Here is a 21,311-nt window from a genome sequence, read left to right as displayed (position 1 = left end):
AAATGTTGGACTGTAACTTTGAAGACCTCACAGACCTAGGACTAGTGAGTTTTCTCCTCTCGGTACCTTCACCCATACTCCCCTATGGATACCAAAGATGAAATGCCATCAGAATTAAACTGGATATCAAACTTATTTATTGAAGGAAACATTTCAAGTGAAAAATGATATAGCTAGCTAGTTAAAATTTTTAAATGGTCTAAAATATCTCGTGGGCAGGGGTGAAAGAGAATAAACATTTCTATAGCACCTACTAGGTTCCAGACATTGGGCAAATATTATTTCATTTGATCCTCACAACAAACCTGCTGGTAGTTGCTGTTATTATCCCCATTTTACAGTTGAGCAAACTGAATCAAGCAGAGGTTAGGTGACTTCCCAGATTCCTATAGCTTCTAAGTGTCTAGGGCAGAATTTAAACTCAGGGTCCGAATCCAGGCCCAGAACTCTATCCACTGCACCACCTAGTGCCTTCACCATGCAACTACAAATGGGGAAAAAGCATGAGGATACAGTGAGAGGGTGTTTAATAGAATGACCTAATTGTCTTCTGGACAAAGCCTGCTAGCTCTTCCTCTATTAGTACCCTAATTGCTAGCCACTGGTGACTACTGCCTCAGTTCCATTTCATAAATTAACACCAACTAGCTTTTATAAAAGGGCAGCTAGGTGGTCAGCGGATAGAGCATGGGGCCTGGAATTCAGATCTGAGTTCAGACACTTGGTATATGACTCTTGGGAAAATCACTTAATCTCTATTTGCCCCAGTTCCTTGTCTGTAAAAGGAGGAAAGACTGGAGGAAATGGCAAACCACTGCAGTATCTTTGCCAAGAAAACCCCATGGACTTTGCCACAGAGAGTTGGACATGACTTAATGACTGAACAAAAAAAACCAAAACTTTTACAAAGGGATATTTATTTTCATGATATAGCAATAACTGAAATACAAACATTCCCCTGCACATACATCCTGGAAACACACTCTCTCCCATACCACCTTGGTTTCTAGGGAGAGTGAATTCAGTGTTAACCAAGTTTCTGTAAGGAATTGTGATTTGGGGTTTCCATGACCCCATCTTTGCTTCATTATGGTCAGACTGAAAAGATGTAATCTTGAAAAGCTTAAGAAAAGATGGGTGTGTACTTGAAGAGGTAATAGAACAAACAAAAGGGACTCTCCCACTTAGGAGTTCCCCCATGCCCACATGGGCCTACCCAAATTATAATGGGGATAGCCCAGGGGGTATGTTGAACCAATTGGAGAATCAGCATGGCTGAGGACCTCCCTTCCTGTGGGAGAAGGAGGAAGGGAAAGAGAGAACTGTGAGAGGGATGGATATCTATCTATCTATCTATCTATCTATCTATCTATCTATCTATCTATCTATCTATCTATCTATCGAGAGGAGGAGCTGGTGGTGTTTGACCTTCAGACCGAACCAGGAGACACTGCACAGCTGATTCTCTCTAGAACTATGGATTCCAGGTGGTGGTGAGTTTGTGTTGTTGAAGCAAGGCTGGCTCTTTCAGCCAGCTGAGCTGGAAGCAAGTTTAGGGTTTGAGTCAGTTTTTATTCAAGCCAAGCTGTTCTGAGTAGCTGAGGAAGCAGAGCTTATTTGAGGTACCTGGGGGCCTTTTTACCCTAGAGATTTAGATTCTAACCATCTGGGAAGTGGGTCATATTTTCCCTTCCTCTATCCCCTTTCTCATTGTCCCTGGCTTTATTAACTCTACTTGTGTTGTAAATTTTGTTCCCATTAATAAAACCTGATTTGTTTGTGGGAAAAATGCTGTTGATCTCCTATCTTATCAGTCTGAGAGAAATAACTAAAGTAAAGGCAGTTTGGAAGAGAGGAAACACTGGACCTAGAGGTCTCCCATTATTTTCTGAACCCCAATATTATGGTGAGCCACCCAATTAACTCTCCCCATACTAATTTGGTCCATACATTTCAACGTATCATTGGTCCCACCCAACCTCACACCCAAAAGTAAGGGGATGGGGTGGGGAGTGGGGCATCACTACTGGCTGAGCCCTTTTCTCAGCTACTGCTGGGCTGGTTCCCAAAGGTTTCTCTTCAGGGCCTCAAAACTGGACTCTCTGCCACAAACTCTAGCACAAATACTGCTGAGTGGCTCATTCCCCTGGCGTTTCAACACTCAAAAAGTCAGATCCTCCAATCTTGTTCTTCTCCAAGGAAAGAACAAGACAAAGGCAAAGAGCCTCTTTCCTTACAGCACTGTCTCTCCTCCTACCAGAATGCTATCAGGTAATAAGTCACCAGAAGAGAAGGACTGGATTGTAAATGACTAATGTCTTTTGAATGCTCTCCTATCCAACTATGAAACCAAAGTGGCTCCCATTCACCTCAGAGTCAGCTATCTACAACCAATTACAAGGTGTTTACACATTTTCCAACGCCCTTACAAATGGCAGTGAGATAACACCTGCAAATGCTATTATTCCTTGCCCTTGGAGAACATGAAGAAGACAAAGAAAAGTGTCTTGTCTGTCAGGGGCAAGAAGGTGTGAGAATTGGAGTACTACCCCTGCTGAGAAAGACATTGTGGGAACCAGGGAAGCTTGCCATGAAAAGAAAGCATGTGACAGCATCCGGAAGTGACCTTTGTGGGGTTTGAAGGTCAGATCGGCGTCAGGAAGTCATGTCTGCCACCTGTGGGTCTACCAGCCAATTAGCTTGGAGCTGTGTGTGTGGGCAGCTCTGTTTCTGGTTTGACAGGGGGCTTCTGGGAGAAGCGGCAGAGAAGCGAGTCTGTTTCATTTCTGGACTTCAGCTTGGTGGGAGGGACAGGGAGAAGAGGGAGAGTAGACAGATCTCATGCTTTATCTATGTGTTTTTCTTTACTAACCCCTAATATACTTTAATAAATACTTAACTCCCAAAGATTGGTGCTCTACATTTCTAATGTAAGGCGACCACTCATTACATTTTAGACATCACAGCTAGAAATTTTAGACCTTACAAAGGGATAGGGGGAAAGGAGGAGGAAGAAAATTATCAGAACCAGAAATCTGACCATTTGGCTTTTAGAAACAGGGCAGGTCACTCTGTTCGTGAATGATGCTTCCTGTGGTGAAGGGGTAATAGGGTGAGTCCTTTTAAAATGGCTAAATGATAGGAGAAATGACTAATGCAGTGGTTCTGTAGTGAATAGACATGAGCAGCTGTTCTCTACTCAAGGGGCTGATGAAGCTGTGGATGTAGAAATGTGTGCTATCTCTACAAATATATAAATCTCCTAAGTGTTGAACCTTATCATATTGGTCTTACAAAATGACTGTGTTGAACATAATGGCTTGTGGTTATTCAATTGTTTCTGACTCTTTGTGACCCATTTTGTGCTTTTCTTGGCAAAGATACTGGAAGGGTTTGCTGTTTCCTTCTCCAGCTTATTTTATAGATGAGGAAACTGAGGCAGAGTTAAGTGACTTGCTCAAGGTCACATAGCTAGTGTCTGGGGCAGGATTTAAATTTGGGTCTTCCTGACTCCAAGCCTGGTGCTCTTTCCACTGTGCTACTGGAATATAATAGCATGTATGGTCTACTTTGGGATGACCATCCCATATGATTTAAAACTTTGAAAGACTTTCCAGAATGAAGCTAGACCATTAGACATCAAACCAAAGAAGAAGGTTAGTAAAGATGTAGTAAAGATGTCCTCTTGTGATGAGTAAAATCTAATGTGTCTGTCCTTACCTGCCCCCCCAGTGCATGTGTGGGGAAACTAGTTAGGATTTACTTATAAATTCAGCAATATCGAGTGAGTTGATCAACTATAACCAGACAAAACTCATATCGTCCTGCCTTAGACATTGTGATATAATCAATTTGTAGATGCTCAAAAGGTGTACATGGTAAAGGATGTCCTCCATAAGCTTTAGCCCAGAAAGCACATTGATTATAAGTCTGACAGACAGGGCAAGAGGCACAAACCCTAGGGACCACATTAGTAATTCCAAGGGCAATCCAAACCCTTTTGACTGAGTCCACAATTCCTTGTGTGCCAAAATGGCCTTTTCTGTGAATAGGCATATCTGATGGTAGAAGCTCAGGGGGAGAAGCAGCTTCCCCTCCCAAATCACCCAGACCCCATTGATTTCTTTAGCCTTGAATTTCTTTTTCCACTTCTCTACTTCAGACTTATCATAAGCAAGAGAAATGGAAACATCATCAGAAGAAACGTTAAATACATGTTCAGGGGCTTCCAAAGCAGCAAGCTTAGCAACAGTATTAGCTCGTTTGTTCCCTTTTGAGACAGGGTCGCTTTTTTCCTGTATGAGCAGGACAAGAACAATAGCTATAGCAGATGGGAGTTTTAAGGCAGATAGATCTTTAATAAATTCTCCATTAGCAATAACTTTGGTGGCAGAGGTTAAAAATCCTCTCTGCAGCTATAACATTCCCCACAGCATGGCAGACACTAAATATGTATCTGGAATCAGAGAGATGGATGGCGTGCCAGCAGCCAAAACAAAACCCAAATATTCCACCTGAGGTAGACACCATTGTACTTTAGACTTAGAGACCTTATGGCCTCATTTGTGCAGCTCTAATAACAGGTGTTGGCTGTCTTCCTTGCAAATCTCAGCATTAGGTGCACCCAGGAGTAAGTCATCTACATATTGGATGAAAGTGGATCCTTTAAAGGTAATGGAGGCTAAATCCTGTTGCAAAACTTGAGAGAATAGTGTGGGACTCTCAACAAACCCCTGTGGGAGTCTGGTTCAAATCTACTGTGTATTTTTCCAGGTGAAGGCAAACAGGTATTGGGAATCTTGATGTACTGGTATCCAAAAGAAAGCAGAGCAGAGATCCACCACTGTGAAGCATGTTGCCTCACATGGGATTGAGGAAATGATAGTAGTAGGTTTGGGCACTATTGGATGTCTAGGTATAACACAGGAGTTAATTGCTCACAGATCTTGTACAAAACAGTAAACAGGTTTGCCATCTGGTCTAGGCTTGGGCTTCTTCTTCTTTTTTTTTTTTTTTAGTGAGGCAATTGGGGTTAAGTGACTTGCCCAGGGTCACACAGCTAGTGTTAAGTGTCTGAGGCCGGATTTGAACTCAGGTACTCCTGACTCCAGGGCCAGTGCTCTATCCACTGTGCCACCTAGCTGCCCCAAGGCTTGGGCTTCTTCACTGGCAAAATGGGAGATGATGGCATGGGACAATTATGCCTTGGTTTGTCAAAGCCTCAATTATAGGAGTAATTCCCTCAATGGCTTCTCTAGATAAGGGATATTGTGGAATAGATGGTGGTAGGCCATCTTTGGTCTTAATGGTAACAGGCACAGCAGATTTAAGGAGACCTACATGAGAAGAGGAAGAAGCCCATAGAGACTCAGGAATATCAGAAGGGATTTCAAATGTATCCCCCACTGTTTCCTGAGTGTCTGAGATAAAAATTGGCAGGAAGTGGATAGTATACTTTGGTAATTCCAGGGAGATGCCACCATCTGGAGAACAAGAGATGGTTGCTCTAAGTTTACAAAGAAGGTCACAACCTAATAGATTTGCAGGAGAGTCAGGCATAAGTAGAAATGAATGATCTACTGTTAATGGGCCCATAGATACCATGTAAGGGGTTAATTTTGCAACTGTTAAAGAGTTTTCCCTAAAACTCCAACTACATTTAGAGAGCCAATAAATGTACATTCAGGGTCAGGTTTGCTCACTAGGACTGATCGTGAAGCTCCTGTATATAGTAAATAATCAATAAGTATTCCCAAACCTAAGGGTTATATGGGGTTCATTACTTTGGGAAGGTGAATGGACTGGCACAAGAGGGCTAAAAATCTCAGGGTCTGGAAAGTTAAAGTCTTCAGATTCCACTGTCTTTTCCCCTCCCCTCCACCATCAGTCCTCTGTATCTCTCTGATCTGTACCCCTTTGAGAGGGCCTATAACTGTTCTGATTCTGCCCCTCTATATCTCTCTGAAAGGTTCTACAGCGGTTTTGACTTCGCCTCTCTGTAGCACCCTGAAAAGATTTATATCTATTTTGATTCTGCCTTTCTGTACTTCTCTGAAACTATATCTGTTTTGATTCTGTTCCCTTTGCATAGACCTACAGTACCACATTATATGCCCCCATCTATTGCAGTAATAGCAAAATCTAGGGAGTTGATAGCAATTCAGGGGTTGAGATTCTGAACTGCCTGACCTCACTGCCTCATTGTTTCCTGTACTGGAGCTAAAATGCCCTGTCTGTTCTTTTCTTCTCTCTCATTTCCTTCATAAATATATGTTGCTATTTCTTTAATTCTGTCAGTACACAGGGCATTCCAAACTCGACAATGCCTTTAAAATATTTCCATATTTCTGGCAAGGACTGGTGCACAAAATGGGAACAGATAAAATGAACATCTCTAGCATCTAATGGGTCTAGTCTAGCATATTGTTTGGCACTCTTACACAGTCTGTCATAGAATCTATTAGGTCTTTCCTTAGGTTCTTGAACTGTATAAATTTTTGCCAATTATCAGTTTTACTAGCACGGGATTCCACTGCCTTCAATAAAGTTTCCCTTGCTTCCTGCAACTTATCCAAATGCTCAGGGATATTGGGGTCCCAGTTAGGGTCTTCTAAAGGCCATCAAATAGCAACTTTTCCTGATGTTTCTAAGGAGTTAGCTGTGGCTATTATACTAGCTCTTTCCTCTGGGGATAATATCATTTCCATGAGATCAGTAACATTCCAACTGGGCTGATATCCTCTGAAAATTGCCCTAAACTGGCTGATAACTGCTGTGGGATCCTCATCAAATTTAGGAATTTCGGGGCAGCTAGGTGGCACAGTGGATAAAGCACCAGCCCTGGATTCAGGAATTCCTGAGTTCAAATCCAGCCTCAGATGCTTGACACTTACTAGCTGTGTGACCTTGGGCAAGTCACTTAACCTCCATTGCCCTGAAAAACAAAACAAAATTTAGGAATTTCTCGTTTCCATGAACTTAAATCTTTGGGCCTAAAAGGTGTGTATTGTCTGAGCTTTAGCACAGCACCATTTTATCCATGGGTGAGGATCTCTTGAAGAGGAAGAATTTTGATCTTTGTGTCATCTACAGGTGAATCTTCTTTTTCTTTTTTCTTTTTTTGCTTGGCGTAGAGGAAATAAAAGGGGGAAGGAATAAGAGTTGTATCCTCTAAAGGTGAATTTTTTCTTTTTCTTTTTTTGTGTTGGGTCATTTGGCATTTCAGCCTGAGAGGCAGGTTTTCATTCAAGCTCGGGCTTGGATTTCCCCTCTCTTGCACCCCCTTGGGTCAGTTCCTTACTTGCTATATTCCAGAGATCCCAATAAATTAAATCTTTGGGGGTAAAGTGCAGGATGAATTGCAAATTTTTCAATGTTAAGGAATCAAAAGATCCATTCTCTAACCATTGGTTCTCTAGTAAGCTAAAATATTTTTTTATGCCACTTAAAACACAGTTTGATAAGCTCTGTTTTTGTCATGCCTGGCTGAATCGGTAGCTTATAAGAATCCCATGCTTTGAGTATCCTTTCTAGGGGAGACCCTTGTATTACATGGTAGGTTTCAGTATTTTTAGTCCCCTTTTTGTAATTCAAAAATTTCCTCACTATAACACAAAGAAAAGTAAAAATAAAAATAGGAATAGAATATTCAAAATCACACAGACCAAGTGTAAACATGATCTCAATATTTGCTTGTGTGAATAGTCAGACTAAAGTACTTAAGAGGTTAAGAAGATTGATTTGAAAATTTAAAGGGACAGATGTGGAAATAGGAGAAAATTTCTTACCCAACTTGAAGATCAGAAGATTTTAGGGGTTCAGCACTCCACTTCATGGTTTGCCAACTGTGATGAATAAAATCTAATGTGTGTGTCTTTACCTGCCCCCCAGTGTGTGGGGGGAAACTAGTTAGGATTTACTTATAAATTCAGCAACAGTTTAGGCTTTTAAACATTTATTAAAGTATATTAGAAGTTAGTAAAGAGAGGAGAGCACATATCTCCGAAAGAATGGGAAAAAACCCTAGCTCAGACCTACGCTTGAGAGAAAGAGCTCCTTCATCTAGCTGCTCACACTTCCCAAGAGAAAGAGTCCCATTCAGTTCCCTTGGAAGTCCCTTGTCAGACAGGAAGAGGGGTGGTCCCCACACACAGCTCCAAGCTAATTGGCTGGTAGCATTGAAGTCCATCGATTGACTTAAAGGCGGTCCATGAATTATGACATGACTTCTGGGACGCCAATCTGACCTTAGAAACCTCCAAAACGTCACCCCATGTCTTTCTCGGCAAGGGGTGGTGCCCCTAGTTCTCACACTCATATCTTTTTTTTTTTTTTTTTTGCAGGGCAATGGGAGTTAAGTGACTTGCCCAGGGTCACACAGCTAGTAAGTGTCAAGTGTCTGAGGCCGGATTTGAACTCAGGAACTCCTGAATCCAGGGCCAGTGCTTTATCCACTGCGCCACCTAGCTGCCCCCCACTCATATCTTAATCAACATAAAACTATAAATATATAAAAAGAAAGGCCCATGCCTGAATCCATACCATAAGATACTCTGTCTTAATAAATTTTGTGTCACTATCATTCTGTCGGGGGCACTAGTATGTCCAGAGTATAACCCTTACTTAAAGGGCATAGGCATGACTAGAGGCATCTCACCCCCCTTTTTATGGAAGCTCTAAGGAGTAGAAGGGGTGGACCATGAGGCAAGTGATTGGCTGAAGGTGGGGTTGATACCTATGATAAAGTGGAGAGTATCCAGAGGTGGGTAACTAGGGAGTAGGGAAGGAAATAAGCATTTATTAAGCATTTACTATGTGTCAGGCATTGTACTAAATGCTTTACAAATATCATCTCCTTTGATCTTCACAATAATCCTGGGAGGTAGGTGCTACTATTATCGCCAAAATCAGAGAGGTCAGTTTTCCTAGGAACACGGTTTTAAATGCCCATAGGAAGGTGTCTCTTGGACACAGGTCAGTTTTTTGACCCTAACAATGGTTTTATCTTAATTGCAATTTATATTCTTTCAAAATATGCCTGGACAGTAGGTCTGAAAGGTAGGACAGGTATGAAACTATTCCATATTCCCAAATCAATGTTTGACGTGTGTAGGATGCCACAGAAACTCCAGACAAACCATAGAGAAGAATATTTGAATAATCCCATGAAGAAACTTTTCTACTTCCAGACTGGGGTGGACAAATCCTGGAGGAAGGCAAATAGGATAGAACCCAGGATGGGTTCGCTTCTTATTTCCTGGGCTGAGAGAGAAGGGAAAGGGGCCTGAGGGAGCCATAGACAACATGTCCCAGTAAGTATCCAGTTTCTTTTTATTTATGTGTTTTGTTGTTATACTTAATTTTATTCTTCCCTTTTGTTTTTATACAAACTCATTTCTGCTCAATGCTCTACAACCCTGCAACAGTGAAAAACATTTAAGGAAAATCAATCAACTGGAGAGCCATGTCAGAAATCAAATTTAGCCTAACAGCAGACACCACATACCAAAATAAGGTTCAAATAAGCCCAGGGAGTGTATATAAAAGGTCATGTTATAAACAAATTGCAACAGGAAATACCCTTCATTATTAGGGAAAGGGAGACTAGACAAGAGATCAATCAATGACTTACAGAGTCTAAAAAAAATCTTGAATGGCTCAAGCAATGGGCTGAATACAGTAAGATGAAATTCAATAAGGAAACTTTTAGGGGCAGCTAGATGGCGCAGTGGATAGAGCACTGGCCCTGGAGTCAGGAGGACCTGAGTTCAAATCTGGCCTCTGACACAACACTCACTAGCTGTGTGACCCTGGGCAAGTCACTTAATCCCAATTGTCTCACTAAAACAAAACAAAACAAAACAAAAAAATAAGGAACCTTTTAAAATCCTACATTTGGATAAAAACCATCAACTTTACTAATATAAGAAATGAGAATGGGTAGAAAGCAGCTGTGAAAAATAATTGGTGGTCTTATTGGACTGCAAGCTCAGTGTGATGTGGCAGCCAAAAAAAGTTAACATGATCCTGGGCTGCATTAAGAGGGAAATAAGTTCCAGGAATGGGGAGATGATGATTCCAGTGTATTCTGCCTTCATCAGACTTCATCTAGAGTACTAAATTCAGCTCTTGGCAACAGAATTTAAGAGCAATGATAAGGTGGAGAGTACCCAGAGGTGGGCAACTGGGGAATAAGGAAGGAAGCAAGCATTTATTAAGCACTTACTAAGTGTCAAGCATTGTGGGGACCAATTTTTAATTGGGGAGTGATAGCTAAGTGGCTCGCCGCAATATTGGGGCAAGGAAGGAGACCGGCAGCCTCCCTCAAAACAGAACAGGATTTATTTTAACAAGAACGAATTTAAAAACAACAACACACAAACAGGATCAGTAGGATCAAGGGAAAGGAAATAAAATGGGGAAAGGGAAATTATACAACCTGAAAAAATACCACCGCCCAGGAATCAGCTGAAAATACGCAGCAGAATGCCTGTCGCTTTCCAGCTTCCACCTAGAATGCCCAATTCTCCTCCCCCAATCCCAGAAAAACCCCACACAGCCCCAGCCAATGGGATGGCTGCTCTGACAGTCACATAACTGCCCTCACTAGGCTTCCAATCATTATAATTTTGCCAGGCCCATGTAGGTGGTGATGACGTGAGGTGCCAGCGCCATGGCAACGGCTACAACCAGTGGGTGGAGCACCATGCGGTTTGCGGAGCCCCAGGCCAGTGCTCACAGAGGCATAAAAACCTCAAATTACAATTCTTTATAGCATTATGCTAAATGCTTTACAAATATTATCTCCTTTGATCCTCACAACAGTCCTGGGAGATAGGTGCTACTATTATTGCCACTTTACACTGAGGAAACTGAGGCAGCCAGCTGTTGAGTGACTTGCTCAGGGTCACACAGTTGGAGTGTCTAAGGCTGAATTTAAATCCAAGTCTTCCTGACCCCGGGCCTACTGCTCTATCCATTGCTCCACCAGGTTGCACCAACTAGAAGTTATGGGTCACATTAAGTTCATGATATAAGAACCGAGAGAAAGAGATGAACATGGGAAAGAGAGGACTTGGAGAGAATATGATAGTTGTTTTCAAATATTTGAAGGTCTCCTCATGTGGAAGAGGAATTAGCCATATTCTGTTTGGTCTCGGAGGGAATAAATAGAAGAGATAAACTGAGGGCCAATGTCAGGAAAAGACTTTCAACAATCAGCTGCACAAAAGTGGAGTGGCCTCAAGAGGTCCCCTCTGTATGGAGGGCATGTTATATTGGGAATTCTTTTCATTTATGGATTTGGTCTAGATGTCTCCTGAAGTCCCTTCTGATTCTCAAATTGTATGACTGAATAAAGGTGATCAACTGTTTTGTTTTTTTTTTAAGGCAACTGTCATTACATAAAATGGAAGTTTTTGCATAAGCAAAATCAATCCAGGCAGAATTAGAATAGAAAGAGTTAACGGGGGTGGGGGGGGCAGGGAGGAGAATTAAAGCAAACTTCTTTGATAAAGGACAGATATTCAAGATCTAGTCCAACCCCCCTCATTTTGTAGATGAGAGAACTGAGGCCCAGTGAGATCAAATGGCTTATCCAAGGTCACACAGGTTCTAAGTGACATTGGTAAACTTTGAACCCAGGCTCTCTGATTACAAAGGCCATTCTTTTCCAGTGTGAATGCTTTCATGTTTAGTAACATCTTCAGACAACCAGAAAGATTTCCCTATATTCATCACAAATGGATTCTCTCTAGTATGAATTCCCTTTTGTGCAGAATGATGACCATGCTGACGAAAAGCTTTCCTATACTAGTTACATTTGAATGGATCTCCAGTCAGAAATCTCACGTTTAATAAGTTTTCCATGTTCTTGCAGGATTGTCCATATACATTATTTTCAAAAGGTTTCTCTCCAATATAAGCACTGCTATGGTAAGAGCTCCATGCTGTCACAAGGCTTTATTTCAATAATTAGATTGAAGGAATTTATGCTCAGTAAGATATCCACACCACCTAAAGGAGTTCCCATATGCATTACAAAGGCTTCTCTCCAGTATGACTTCTCTTATGGGTAGCAAGGTCTCCACTCCACCTAAAAGCCTTCCCACATTCACTACATTCAAAGGGTTTCTCTCCAGTATGAATTCTCTTATGTGCAGTAAGCTTTATACTTCTTCTAAAGCACTTCCCACATTCATTACATTTAAAAGGTTTCTCTCCAGTATGAATTCTCTTATGAACAGTAAGATTACCACTCTGTTGAAAGGATTTCCCACATTCATTACATTCAAAAGGTTTCTCACCTGTATGAATTCTCTTATGTTTAGTAAGGTATCCAGAACACCTAAAGGATTTTCCACATTCATTACATTCAAAAGGTTTTTCACTAGTATGAATTATCTTATGTTTAGTAAGGTATACAGAACACCTAAAGGATTTCCCACATTCATTACATTCAAAAGGTTTCTCTTCAGTATGGAGTCTCTTATGTCCAGTAAGGTGTCCAGGCTGTTTGAATGATTTCCCACATTCATTACATTCAAAGGGTTTCTCTCCGGTATGAATTCTCATATGTTTAGTAAGGTCTCCACGCCACCCAAAAGACTTCCCACATTCGTTACATTCAAAGGGTTTCTCACCTGCTGGACATCTCTTATGTTTAGTCAGGTCTCCGTAGCACCCAACAGATTTGCCACATTCACTATATTCTAAGGGTTTTTTCCCAGTGTGATTTCTCTTATGCTCAATTAGGTCTCCAGACCAGTTAAAGGATTTTCCACATTCATTATACTGAAAGGGTTTCTGTGCAGCATGAATTATTGGATCATTCATAAAGGATGAACTGCCACTAAATACTTTTTCACATCCATACAATTTTTCTTTAGTATTTTTCTTTTGATGTTGAATAAGATCTAAATGGCAACTCAATGGCTTTCTGCATTTATGATACTCATAAAACTTTTTCTCAGCTGTGATTCCATTTAGTTTACTTTTATCAGAGCACTGTTTCAAATTTTTTCCATGTGTATCACATTTATGCAGACCTTTCCCCATATGAACTTTGTATTTTGGAGCCAGGCCTGACTCCAGACCAAAGACTTTTCCAAAGGCACTACTTATTTTAGCATTAAACTTAGAAGCTTTCCTGTGGGTGACTTTTACTTGCTGGGATTGTTTTTCATGCTTGCCATTCTGTTGCTCTATGTTATTATCACACTCGCACACTTCTGCAAACTTGGAATCCCAGATTTTCTGGAGTGGCTCTCCCACAGAAATGGGGAGCTTTGGAGTTGCTTCTGTTGTTGTACACCTAGTCTCTGGACTAAGGTGCTCTGAAAGAAAGAGTAAAAGTGTGAAATATGTAGTAATTTCTATGAAGAAAATGATTTGTAATCAGCTCTAGATTTGTTTTCTTCTATCAAAGAAAATGATTAACATTCTAGAAATAGTAAGCTAGTTTATAAAGAGCATGTTGAAGGCTAAGACATGTGAGGGATAGAAATTTAATACTTAGATGGTCTAAAGCATTTCAAGTATCCTACACTAAATGAATTCTATTTTGGGGTTCAATACAGAACCACTGCTGATAATCTTTAGGAAAAAAAAATGTCTGAATTGTTTCATGTGCAATCAATTTCTATTATACTATATTATGGAAATTCTTGTTTTATTGCATAAATTAAAAATAAAATTAAAAAAGAAAATGTCTAAATTTTCAGTAGACAAATAAGATAATATCTGGTAAGCTGAATCTTGATCTAAATTGGAGAATCTAAAAACTGATTTTTTCCAGGTAGTTGGAAATATGTGATAGATAACTTACCCCCTGTGATAAAATGATGGAATTTGGCAGACACCCAGAGGTCCCACCTGAATGATATGGTACTGTTTGGGAAACTGGCTAAGTATCTACTTGGAATGATTGGATTTGGGCCACACCTGGCCTGCCCTGAGTGAAGTATGCTGCTGTCAGCAGGGGAACCATTCTCCCACATCCAGCTCGAAGGACCTCCCTTTTGGGAGAGGGAGAATAAAAGCAGAAAAGGGAATGCTCGCTGAGGGGAGCTTGTCTTTAGCAGACTGCAGAGGGCTGCACAGCTGTTTCCTATTGAAACTATGGTCCCCAGGTGGTGAGTTAATAAAAATGAGTCCAGCTCTTTGAATTAGCTGAGCTGGAAGCAAGTTTGGGAATTGTGTCAGTCTTTGCTAGAGCCAGGGAGCTCATCCATTTTTCTCTTTCCCTATCCCCTTGTCGTTGGCTTAATTAATTTCACCTTTGCTGTGTATTTTATTCCCATTAATAAAACCTGATTTGTTTGTGGAAAAGAGGCTGTTAATCTCCTTTCTTATCGGCCTGGGAGAAATAACTAAAAAAGGCAGTTTGGAAGGGAGGAAACTTTGGACCTAGAGGTTCCTCATTATTTTCTGAACCCCAATATTACGGCGAGCCACCCAATTAACTCTCCCCATATTAAATTTGGTCCCTATACCCCCAAAAGTCTTGGGAGGGACTGTTGGGAACTGGGATAGAGGTCTCTAGCATAACGCATTAGGACTCTACCATTCCACATATTTCTCAATACCTTCCACGGTTTTCATGTAGCTTAGTGAGGCAGATATCCAGGCTTAGGTTCGAGTCTTGCTTCTGACACATACTGGCTATGTGATTCTGGACCTCTGTGGTCAGGTCACATAACCTCTACGTGATTCAGGTAACTGCCAACCTGAACTGGTAGATGGAGTTTGCTCAATAAAGACTTCCCTTAACCAATAAAATCACAGATCCTGACTGTATCCCTATCTAAAAATAGATGGAAGACAAGGCGATCAATTCTACAGATGACACAAAATTGCATGGGATAGCTAATAACAATAGCTAACACTTACAGCAACTACTCTGTGCCAGGCACTGTGCTAAACACTTTACAAACGTTATCTCAGTTGATCTTCACAAAATCTTGGGAGATAGAGGTTATTATTATCCCCATTTTAGAGGTGAGGAAACTGAGCCAAACAGATTTTAAATGACTTGCCCAGGCTCACACAGTTAGTATCTGAGTTCAGATTTGAGCTCAGGTCTTCCTGACTCCAGATCCAGCACTAGATTTACTGAGCCACTTTTAGTTGCTAATGCAATAGAAGACTGAATTAAAATTTCAAAAAGTCTCCATTACTAGAAAAATAAACTTAAAAAAAAACAACATAAAAGTCAATGAGAATCAAACCTGCAGTAAGGTTCAAAATATCAGCTGAATTAATACAAGATTGGAGAGCTGAGGTTGGATAGCAGGTTCTGTTCATAAATTTAATATGAATGAAAACTGACATCATATTATGGGGCCCTTAAAAAGATAACACACATACTCATATGGAGAAAGAGAAAGAGAGAGACAAAAACAGAAAAATAGAGAGATGATAGAAAGATATATTTCTGTGTCTATGTATATCCCCTGAATTTAAAAAGATCATTGTATTCTGTCCTGGTTATACCACAATTAGACTTCAGTGTTCAGGTCTGGGAACTATATTTTAGGAGGGATAGGAACTGAGTGTAATGTGTCCAGGGGAACAGCAGAAAAATAGTGATTCAGTGTCTGAGGACCAAAGCAAACATGTTTAGTCTGTAGAAAGTTTGACAAAGGATAGGAAAGCTATATTGTCACATAGAAGAGAATGTATTAACTATCTGGAGCAGCAGAAGGCAATACTATGCTTTGATTCCCATAGTTGTGGTGACAGAGAACTCAGGGTCTCTGTAAAGAAAAGAACATGTCCAAGAACGGGCAAGAGAACCAGGATGGAGAGCATGGAGACAAACTACCAGAAAAGCAGAGACATACCAGAAAGTAGCATCAAGTGAACCATGATGTTGTGGGCATCTGCCATGCACCTTTGTAGTATGTATACTATCCTGTCACCAACATCATAGGTAACCATGGGAGGGATATCGGCAGTCATCTAGTCCAATGAAGACACAAAGAGAATCCCCACTATGGCCCCCCTGACGAGTGGTCAGCTGGTCTTCAGTGCAGGGAAACTGCTCCCTCCTAAGGCAGCCCATTCTATACTTGGGTAGTTGCCACTGATAGAAGGTTTTTGTTTTTCTGACACGAAGCCTGAATCTGTCCTTTGTAACCTCTACTCCTTGCTACTCGTTCTGCCTTCCGAGGCCCCACAGAATCCGTCTATCTTCCCTGTGAGAACCTTTCGAACACCAGAAGACTTGTACGTTGCACACACACCCTGCATCTTCTCTTCTCCATTTGCTTCAGCTAATCCTCAGCATTCTGACTGCCCTCCCCAGCTTTCCACCGCCTGTCACGTCCAGAAGTGAGCACACGAATACAGCGGCTGAAGAGGGAAGTGTCATGCGAGACCGTCACCTTCTTGCTTCCTCCTGAAGCCGGGCCCCTCACTGCTGCCTGAGACCACAGAAGTTTATGCAGCACGCTGGATAGAGCGCCGGACCCGTAATCATGAAAGTCACATCCCACCTCACACACTTACCAGCTGTGCGATTTCAGTCCAGTCACTTTGCCTCAGTTTCCTCAACTCTGAAGTGCAGATAATAACATGGTTGTTGTGAAGATCAAATGTGTAGACTTGATCGTGTGACTCCCCATATGCAACAAACTCCTGTCTGTGATTTCCTGATGCCTCCAGGATAAAACAGTAATTCTTCCATTAGCTTTTGTTTGTTTGTTTTTTTGTCAGGGCAATGAGGGTTAAGTGACTTGGCCAGGCTAAAGTATCTGAAGCCAGATTTGAACTCAGGTCCTCCTGAATCCAGGGCTGGTGCTTTATCCACTATGCCATCTAGGTGACCCTTACATATGCTTTTTTGGGGGGGTGGGGTAGGGAAATGAGGGTTAAGTGACTTGCCCAGGGTCACACAGCTAGTAAGTGTTAAGTGGTTGAGTCCAGATTCGAACTCAGGTCCTCCTGACTCCAGGGCCAGTGCTATATCCACTGTGCCACCTAGCTGCCCCACAACCTACTTTTTCAGCTTTGCTGCCTATTACTCCCTTTCTCACACCATTATTCATCCAAACTGGTTTTCTCTTTGTCACACATGAAGCTTCATCTCTTCACTCTACATCTTTGCAATGGCTATTCCTTCATGCCCAGAATGCATCCCTATTCACCTCTGCCTCACAGAATCCCTATTAATAAATCTATCTATCCGTCCATCAGATAGATGGAAATAGATATACACAAAGATGCATATATCTACATGTGTGCACATATTTACGCATGTATAATAGAAATACATGTGTACACACATGTATATATAGATTTGTATTTAACTTCATGTTTGTTATGTATATAATTTTATAAATACTTGTTCTCATATCCATTAGAATATAGACTCACTGTAAATAGGGATTTTCATTCTTTATATTTGTATCCCTAGTGCCTAGCATATGGCAAGCATTTAACTGACCAATCATGGGAAAAAACTGGAAAAGAAATGGGAGCTGTGGAAGAAAGAACTGGAAAGGGAACTAAGAGCATGGCATAAGAGGTACAAAACCTTACCCAAACAAAAGACTCCTTGAAAGTCAGAAATGGATCAAATAGAGGTTCATGATGCCAAGAGGCAACAAGAAATATTAAAAACGGGGGCAGCTTGGTGGCGCAGTGGATAGAGCACCGGCCCTGGATTCATAAGGACCTGAGTTCAAATCCGGATTCAGACACTTGACACTTATTAGCTGTGTAACCCTAGGCAAGTCACTTAACCCTCATTGCCCTGTGGAAAAAACATATTGAAAACAAAGTCCAAAGACTGAAAAAGAAAGTGTAAAGCAAGTTGTAGAAAAACAACTAACTCAGAAAACAGATTAAGGAGAGATAATTTAAGAATCACTGGACTACCTGGAAGCCATCAATAAGAAAAGAGCCTGGACATCCTATTTCAAGAAAACTGCCCAGATGTTTTAGAACCAGAGAGCAAGGTGGGGATACAAGGAGTGCACTGGCCACCTACTGAAAGAACCCCCAAACTCCCAAGTGCTGGGCTAAGCGATGAGGACACAAAAGAGGCAGAGACAGTCCCTGCCTTAAAGGAGATCACAACCTAATGGGAGAGACAACAAGCACACAAATATGTGCAGACAAGCTACAGATGGGATAAAGAGGAAGTAATTAAGAAAAAAAGGCACTAGAGTTAAAAGAGGTTGGGAAAGGCATCCTGTGAAAATGGGATGTTCGCTGGCACTTAAAGGAAACTAGGGAAGCCAGAAGGTGTCAAATAAAAACAGTGCAACCATCCAGAATGAAATAATTCAAGTACTGGGGCAGCTAGGTGGCACAGTGGATAGAGCACTGGCCCTGGATTCAGGAGAACCTGAGTTCAAATCCAGCCTCAGACACTGGACACTTACTAGCTGTGTGACCTTGGGCGAGTCACTTAACCCCAACTGCCTCACCAAAAGAAAAAAGGAAAGAAATGATTCAAGTACTGAGAAGCCATAATTAAGATCACACAATATCTAGCAACCTCCACTAGACAGTGGAGTCCAATACTCTAGAAGGCAAAGGATACAGACATACAACCAACAATAACTTCACAGAAAAACTGAATGGGAATCCTACAGGGAAAAAATGGGCCTTTAATGAAATAACTTCCAGGCGTTACTGATGAAAAGACCAGAGATAAATAAAAACTATAAAATACAAACACAGGGCGGTGGGGGGTGGGGGGGTGGTCAAGAAAAACAAAGAGGGGGCAAAACACTGAGCAACACAACAACTAACCAGGATTCCAGAGGATTCATGATGAAACACGTTACCCACCATAGGACAGATGAATTCAGGGTACAAAATGGTACATTATTTGGACATAGCTAATGTGGGAACGAGGGAAAAAAGGCCCATTGACTCGTTGTTGGTACAGTTGTGAATTGGTCCAGTCATTCTGGAAAGCAATTTGTCACCATGCCCCAAAAGTTACTAAACTGTACATGTCCTTTGGCACAGCCATACAACTACTAAGTTTATACACCAAAAGACCAAAAATCTAAGGAAAGGCTAAACAATTATATTATAAACAGGCAATGGAACATCACTGAGCCATAAGAAATGACAAAATGGATGATTTCACAGATCCCTGGGAAAAGACTTGAACTGATGTACAGTAAAATGAGCATAACCAGAATAATTGATATAATAACAACACTATAAATATAAACCACTTTGAAAGGCTCAAGAGCACCAACTGATATAATGGCCAATTATGATTCTAGAAGACTGGTGATGGGGAGTGCTACTCATCTCCCCACAGAGGGGTGTGTAAGAAACTTGAGATGCAGAAGAAGATAGATATATTTTTACACTACCAATGTAGGAATTTGCTTTGCTTGAATGCATATTTCTTTAAGGGTTTTCTCTTTTTGTTCCCCCACAGTGAGGGAGAGGATAAGGTAGGGAGAAAAAAAAATAAATGGCTTAAAAAAGGAGAAACTGAAAAAAAACACATTAAAAACAGAAAAAGGAAAGTATGAGAGAAAAGGAGAAAAAAAAGCTGGCAATAGTTTGACACATAACCTGATTTTGTAAGAGCAAAATATAAAGGAGTCAAACCCAAAAAAATAGCCAAGATTCTAGAGACTTTCCTTTAATAAGGAAGTAAGTAGGTCCAGCAGGGCTGAGAAAATTTCAAAAGAATTAAGATTCTGAGGACATAAAGAATGATTGCAAAGTAGAAGACAAAGGGAGCTGTCTAAAAAGACTGATCATGATGCACAAAGATGACCAAATTACATTTTTTTTTTTTTTAGTGAGGCAACTGGGGTTAAGTGACTTGCCCAGGGTCACACAGCTAGTAAGTGTTAAGTGTCTGAGGCCGGATTTGAACTCAGGTCCTCCTGAATCCAGGGCCGGTGCTCTATCCACTGCGCCATCTAGCTGCCCCCAAATTACATTTTGAAGGAAAACTAAAAGAGAAGAAAAGGGAGCTAACACAGGATGAATACGAAACCTAGTACAATCCCATTCAAAGAGTGGCAAGTGTGCTGAAGCTCAGATGAACCAAAGCTAGCAAGGAAAGCTATGGACAATGCAAAAGGGTTTTTGAGCTATATTAGGGAAAAGTAGACAATCAAAAAGACAATGGATGGTTGCTCAAGATGGAAAAATGACAAGGGAAAGGGAGAGAGAAAGCAGAATTGTCTTCTTTGACAAGGATCTTAGTTTGGAAACACCAGAAGAAAAATTCTAAAATGAGTTGATGACTAAGGAGACAGTGGGAGAGAAATGTAATAAATTACATTTGTCAGGCTCAAGAGAACTAAACCCTCAGTTACTGAAAAAGGTGGCAGAGGTGATTGGGTCACCACTGATGTCAGGAAAATGGTGGAAAAGGGCAAAGTATTAACTCTGACACTTTCAGTGTGACCACGGGCAAGTCACTTGAGGTTTCTGAACCTCCACTTCATTTCTAAAATAAGGATAATGATGCCTTCGGTACCTACATTACAAGGCTGTGAGGCTTAAAGCCTAAAAGGGGAAATGTAAGTAATATGTTTTAAAGCATTTTAAAGTGCTTTATAAATGTCATGCGCTGTTATTATCTGAGCATTGGAGAACAGTAAATGTTGACTGATTTCCAAAAGAAATGGCAGTCTAAAACCTATAAGCCAATTAATTTGATCTTCATTCTTGGAGAATTCTAAAGCATTAAAAAGGGAGGACGAGTAGAAATCTAGAAAAGGAAACCGTGATCACTAAGGGCCAGCCAGCATTGCTTCATCAAGGTTGGATTTTTTTTTTTTCTTTTTTGCAATTTACCAGTAAATTGGTAAATCAAGTGAATGTTCTACATATTATTTGTTGATGTTTTGACAAAATTCCTCATGCTATTCTTGTGGGAAAGATGAGATGTGGGTTAGGTGGTAACATAATTAGAGATACCTGGAATTAGCTGAAGAGTTGGACTCAAACATGGGTCCATGGCAACTTGGAAGCTCTTCGGTCAAGCTGGGCATCTGTATATGGTAATGCACAATCTACTACTTTTATCAATTATTTGAATTAGGGACACATGGAAGACAGACAAGTATGCCAATGAGAGAAAGCTAGCTTGGACAATAAGGGTCTTGGATACCCTTCTAGACTGAAAAATAACTTGGAATGGTTAGGATTACATATCATTTGAATCAGATTAAATTTGGGGGGATATACCTGTTATTTCTTTTATTTATTTATTTTTTTTGGTGAGGCAATTGGGGTTAAGTGACTTGCCCAGGGTCACACAGCCAGTAAGTGTTAAGTGTCTGAGGCCAGATTTGAACTCAGGTCCTCTTGAC

The 21,311-nt window shown here is 40.9% G+C and overlaps 1 protein-coding gene across 3 annotated transcripts in view; it reads right to left on the bottom strand.

The window, feature by feature from the left end:
- LOC122749135 (zinc finger protein OZF-like) overlaps nucleotides 1-21,311 on the bottom strand; it is a 62,370-nt gene that overhangs the window by 23,136 nt on the left and 17,923 nt on the right. The window contains exon 5 of one of the 3 annotated variants that reach the window (XM_043995339.1): nucleotides 10,866-13,334. The exons of the other annotated variants lie outside the window; for them this stretch is intronic. Coding sequence (XP_043851274.1) covers nucleotides 12,037-13,334 — 1,298 coding nt within the window. The 3' untranslated portion in view covers nucleotides 10,866-12,036. Of the gene's footprint in view, nucleotides 1-10,865; nucleotides 13,335-21,311 lie in introns of those variants that run through there. 3 annotated transcript variants of the gene reach the window in all.

This window comes from Dromiciops gliroides, chromosome 3 (assembly GCF_019393635.1).
Source record: "Dromiciops gliroides isolate mDroGli1 chromosome 3, mDroGli1.pri, whole genome shotgun sequence".
Lineage (NCBI taxonomy): Eukaryota > Metazoa > Chordata > Mammalia > Microbiotheria > Microbiotheriidae > Dromiciops > Dromiciops gliroides.
This window is presented reverse-complemented; position numbering and strand designations above follow the sequence as displayed.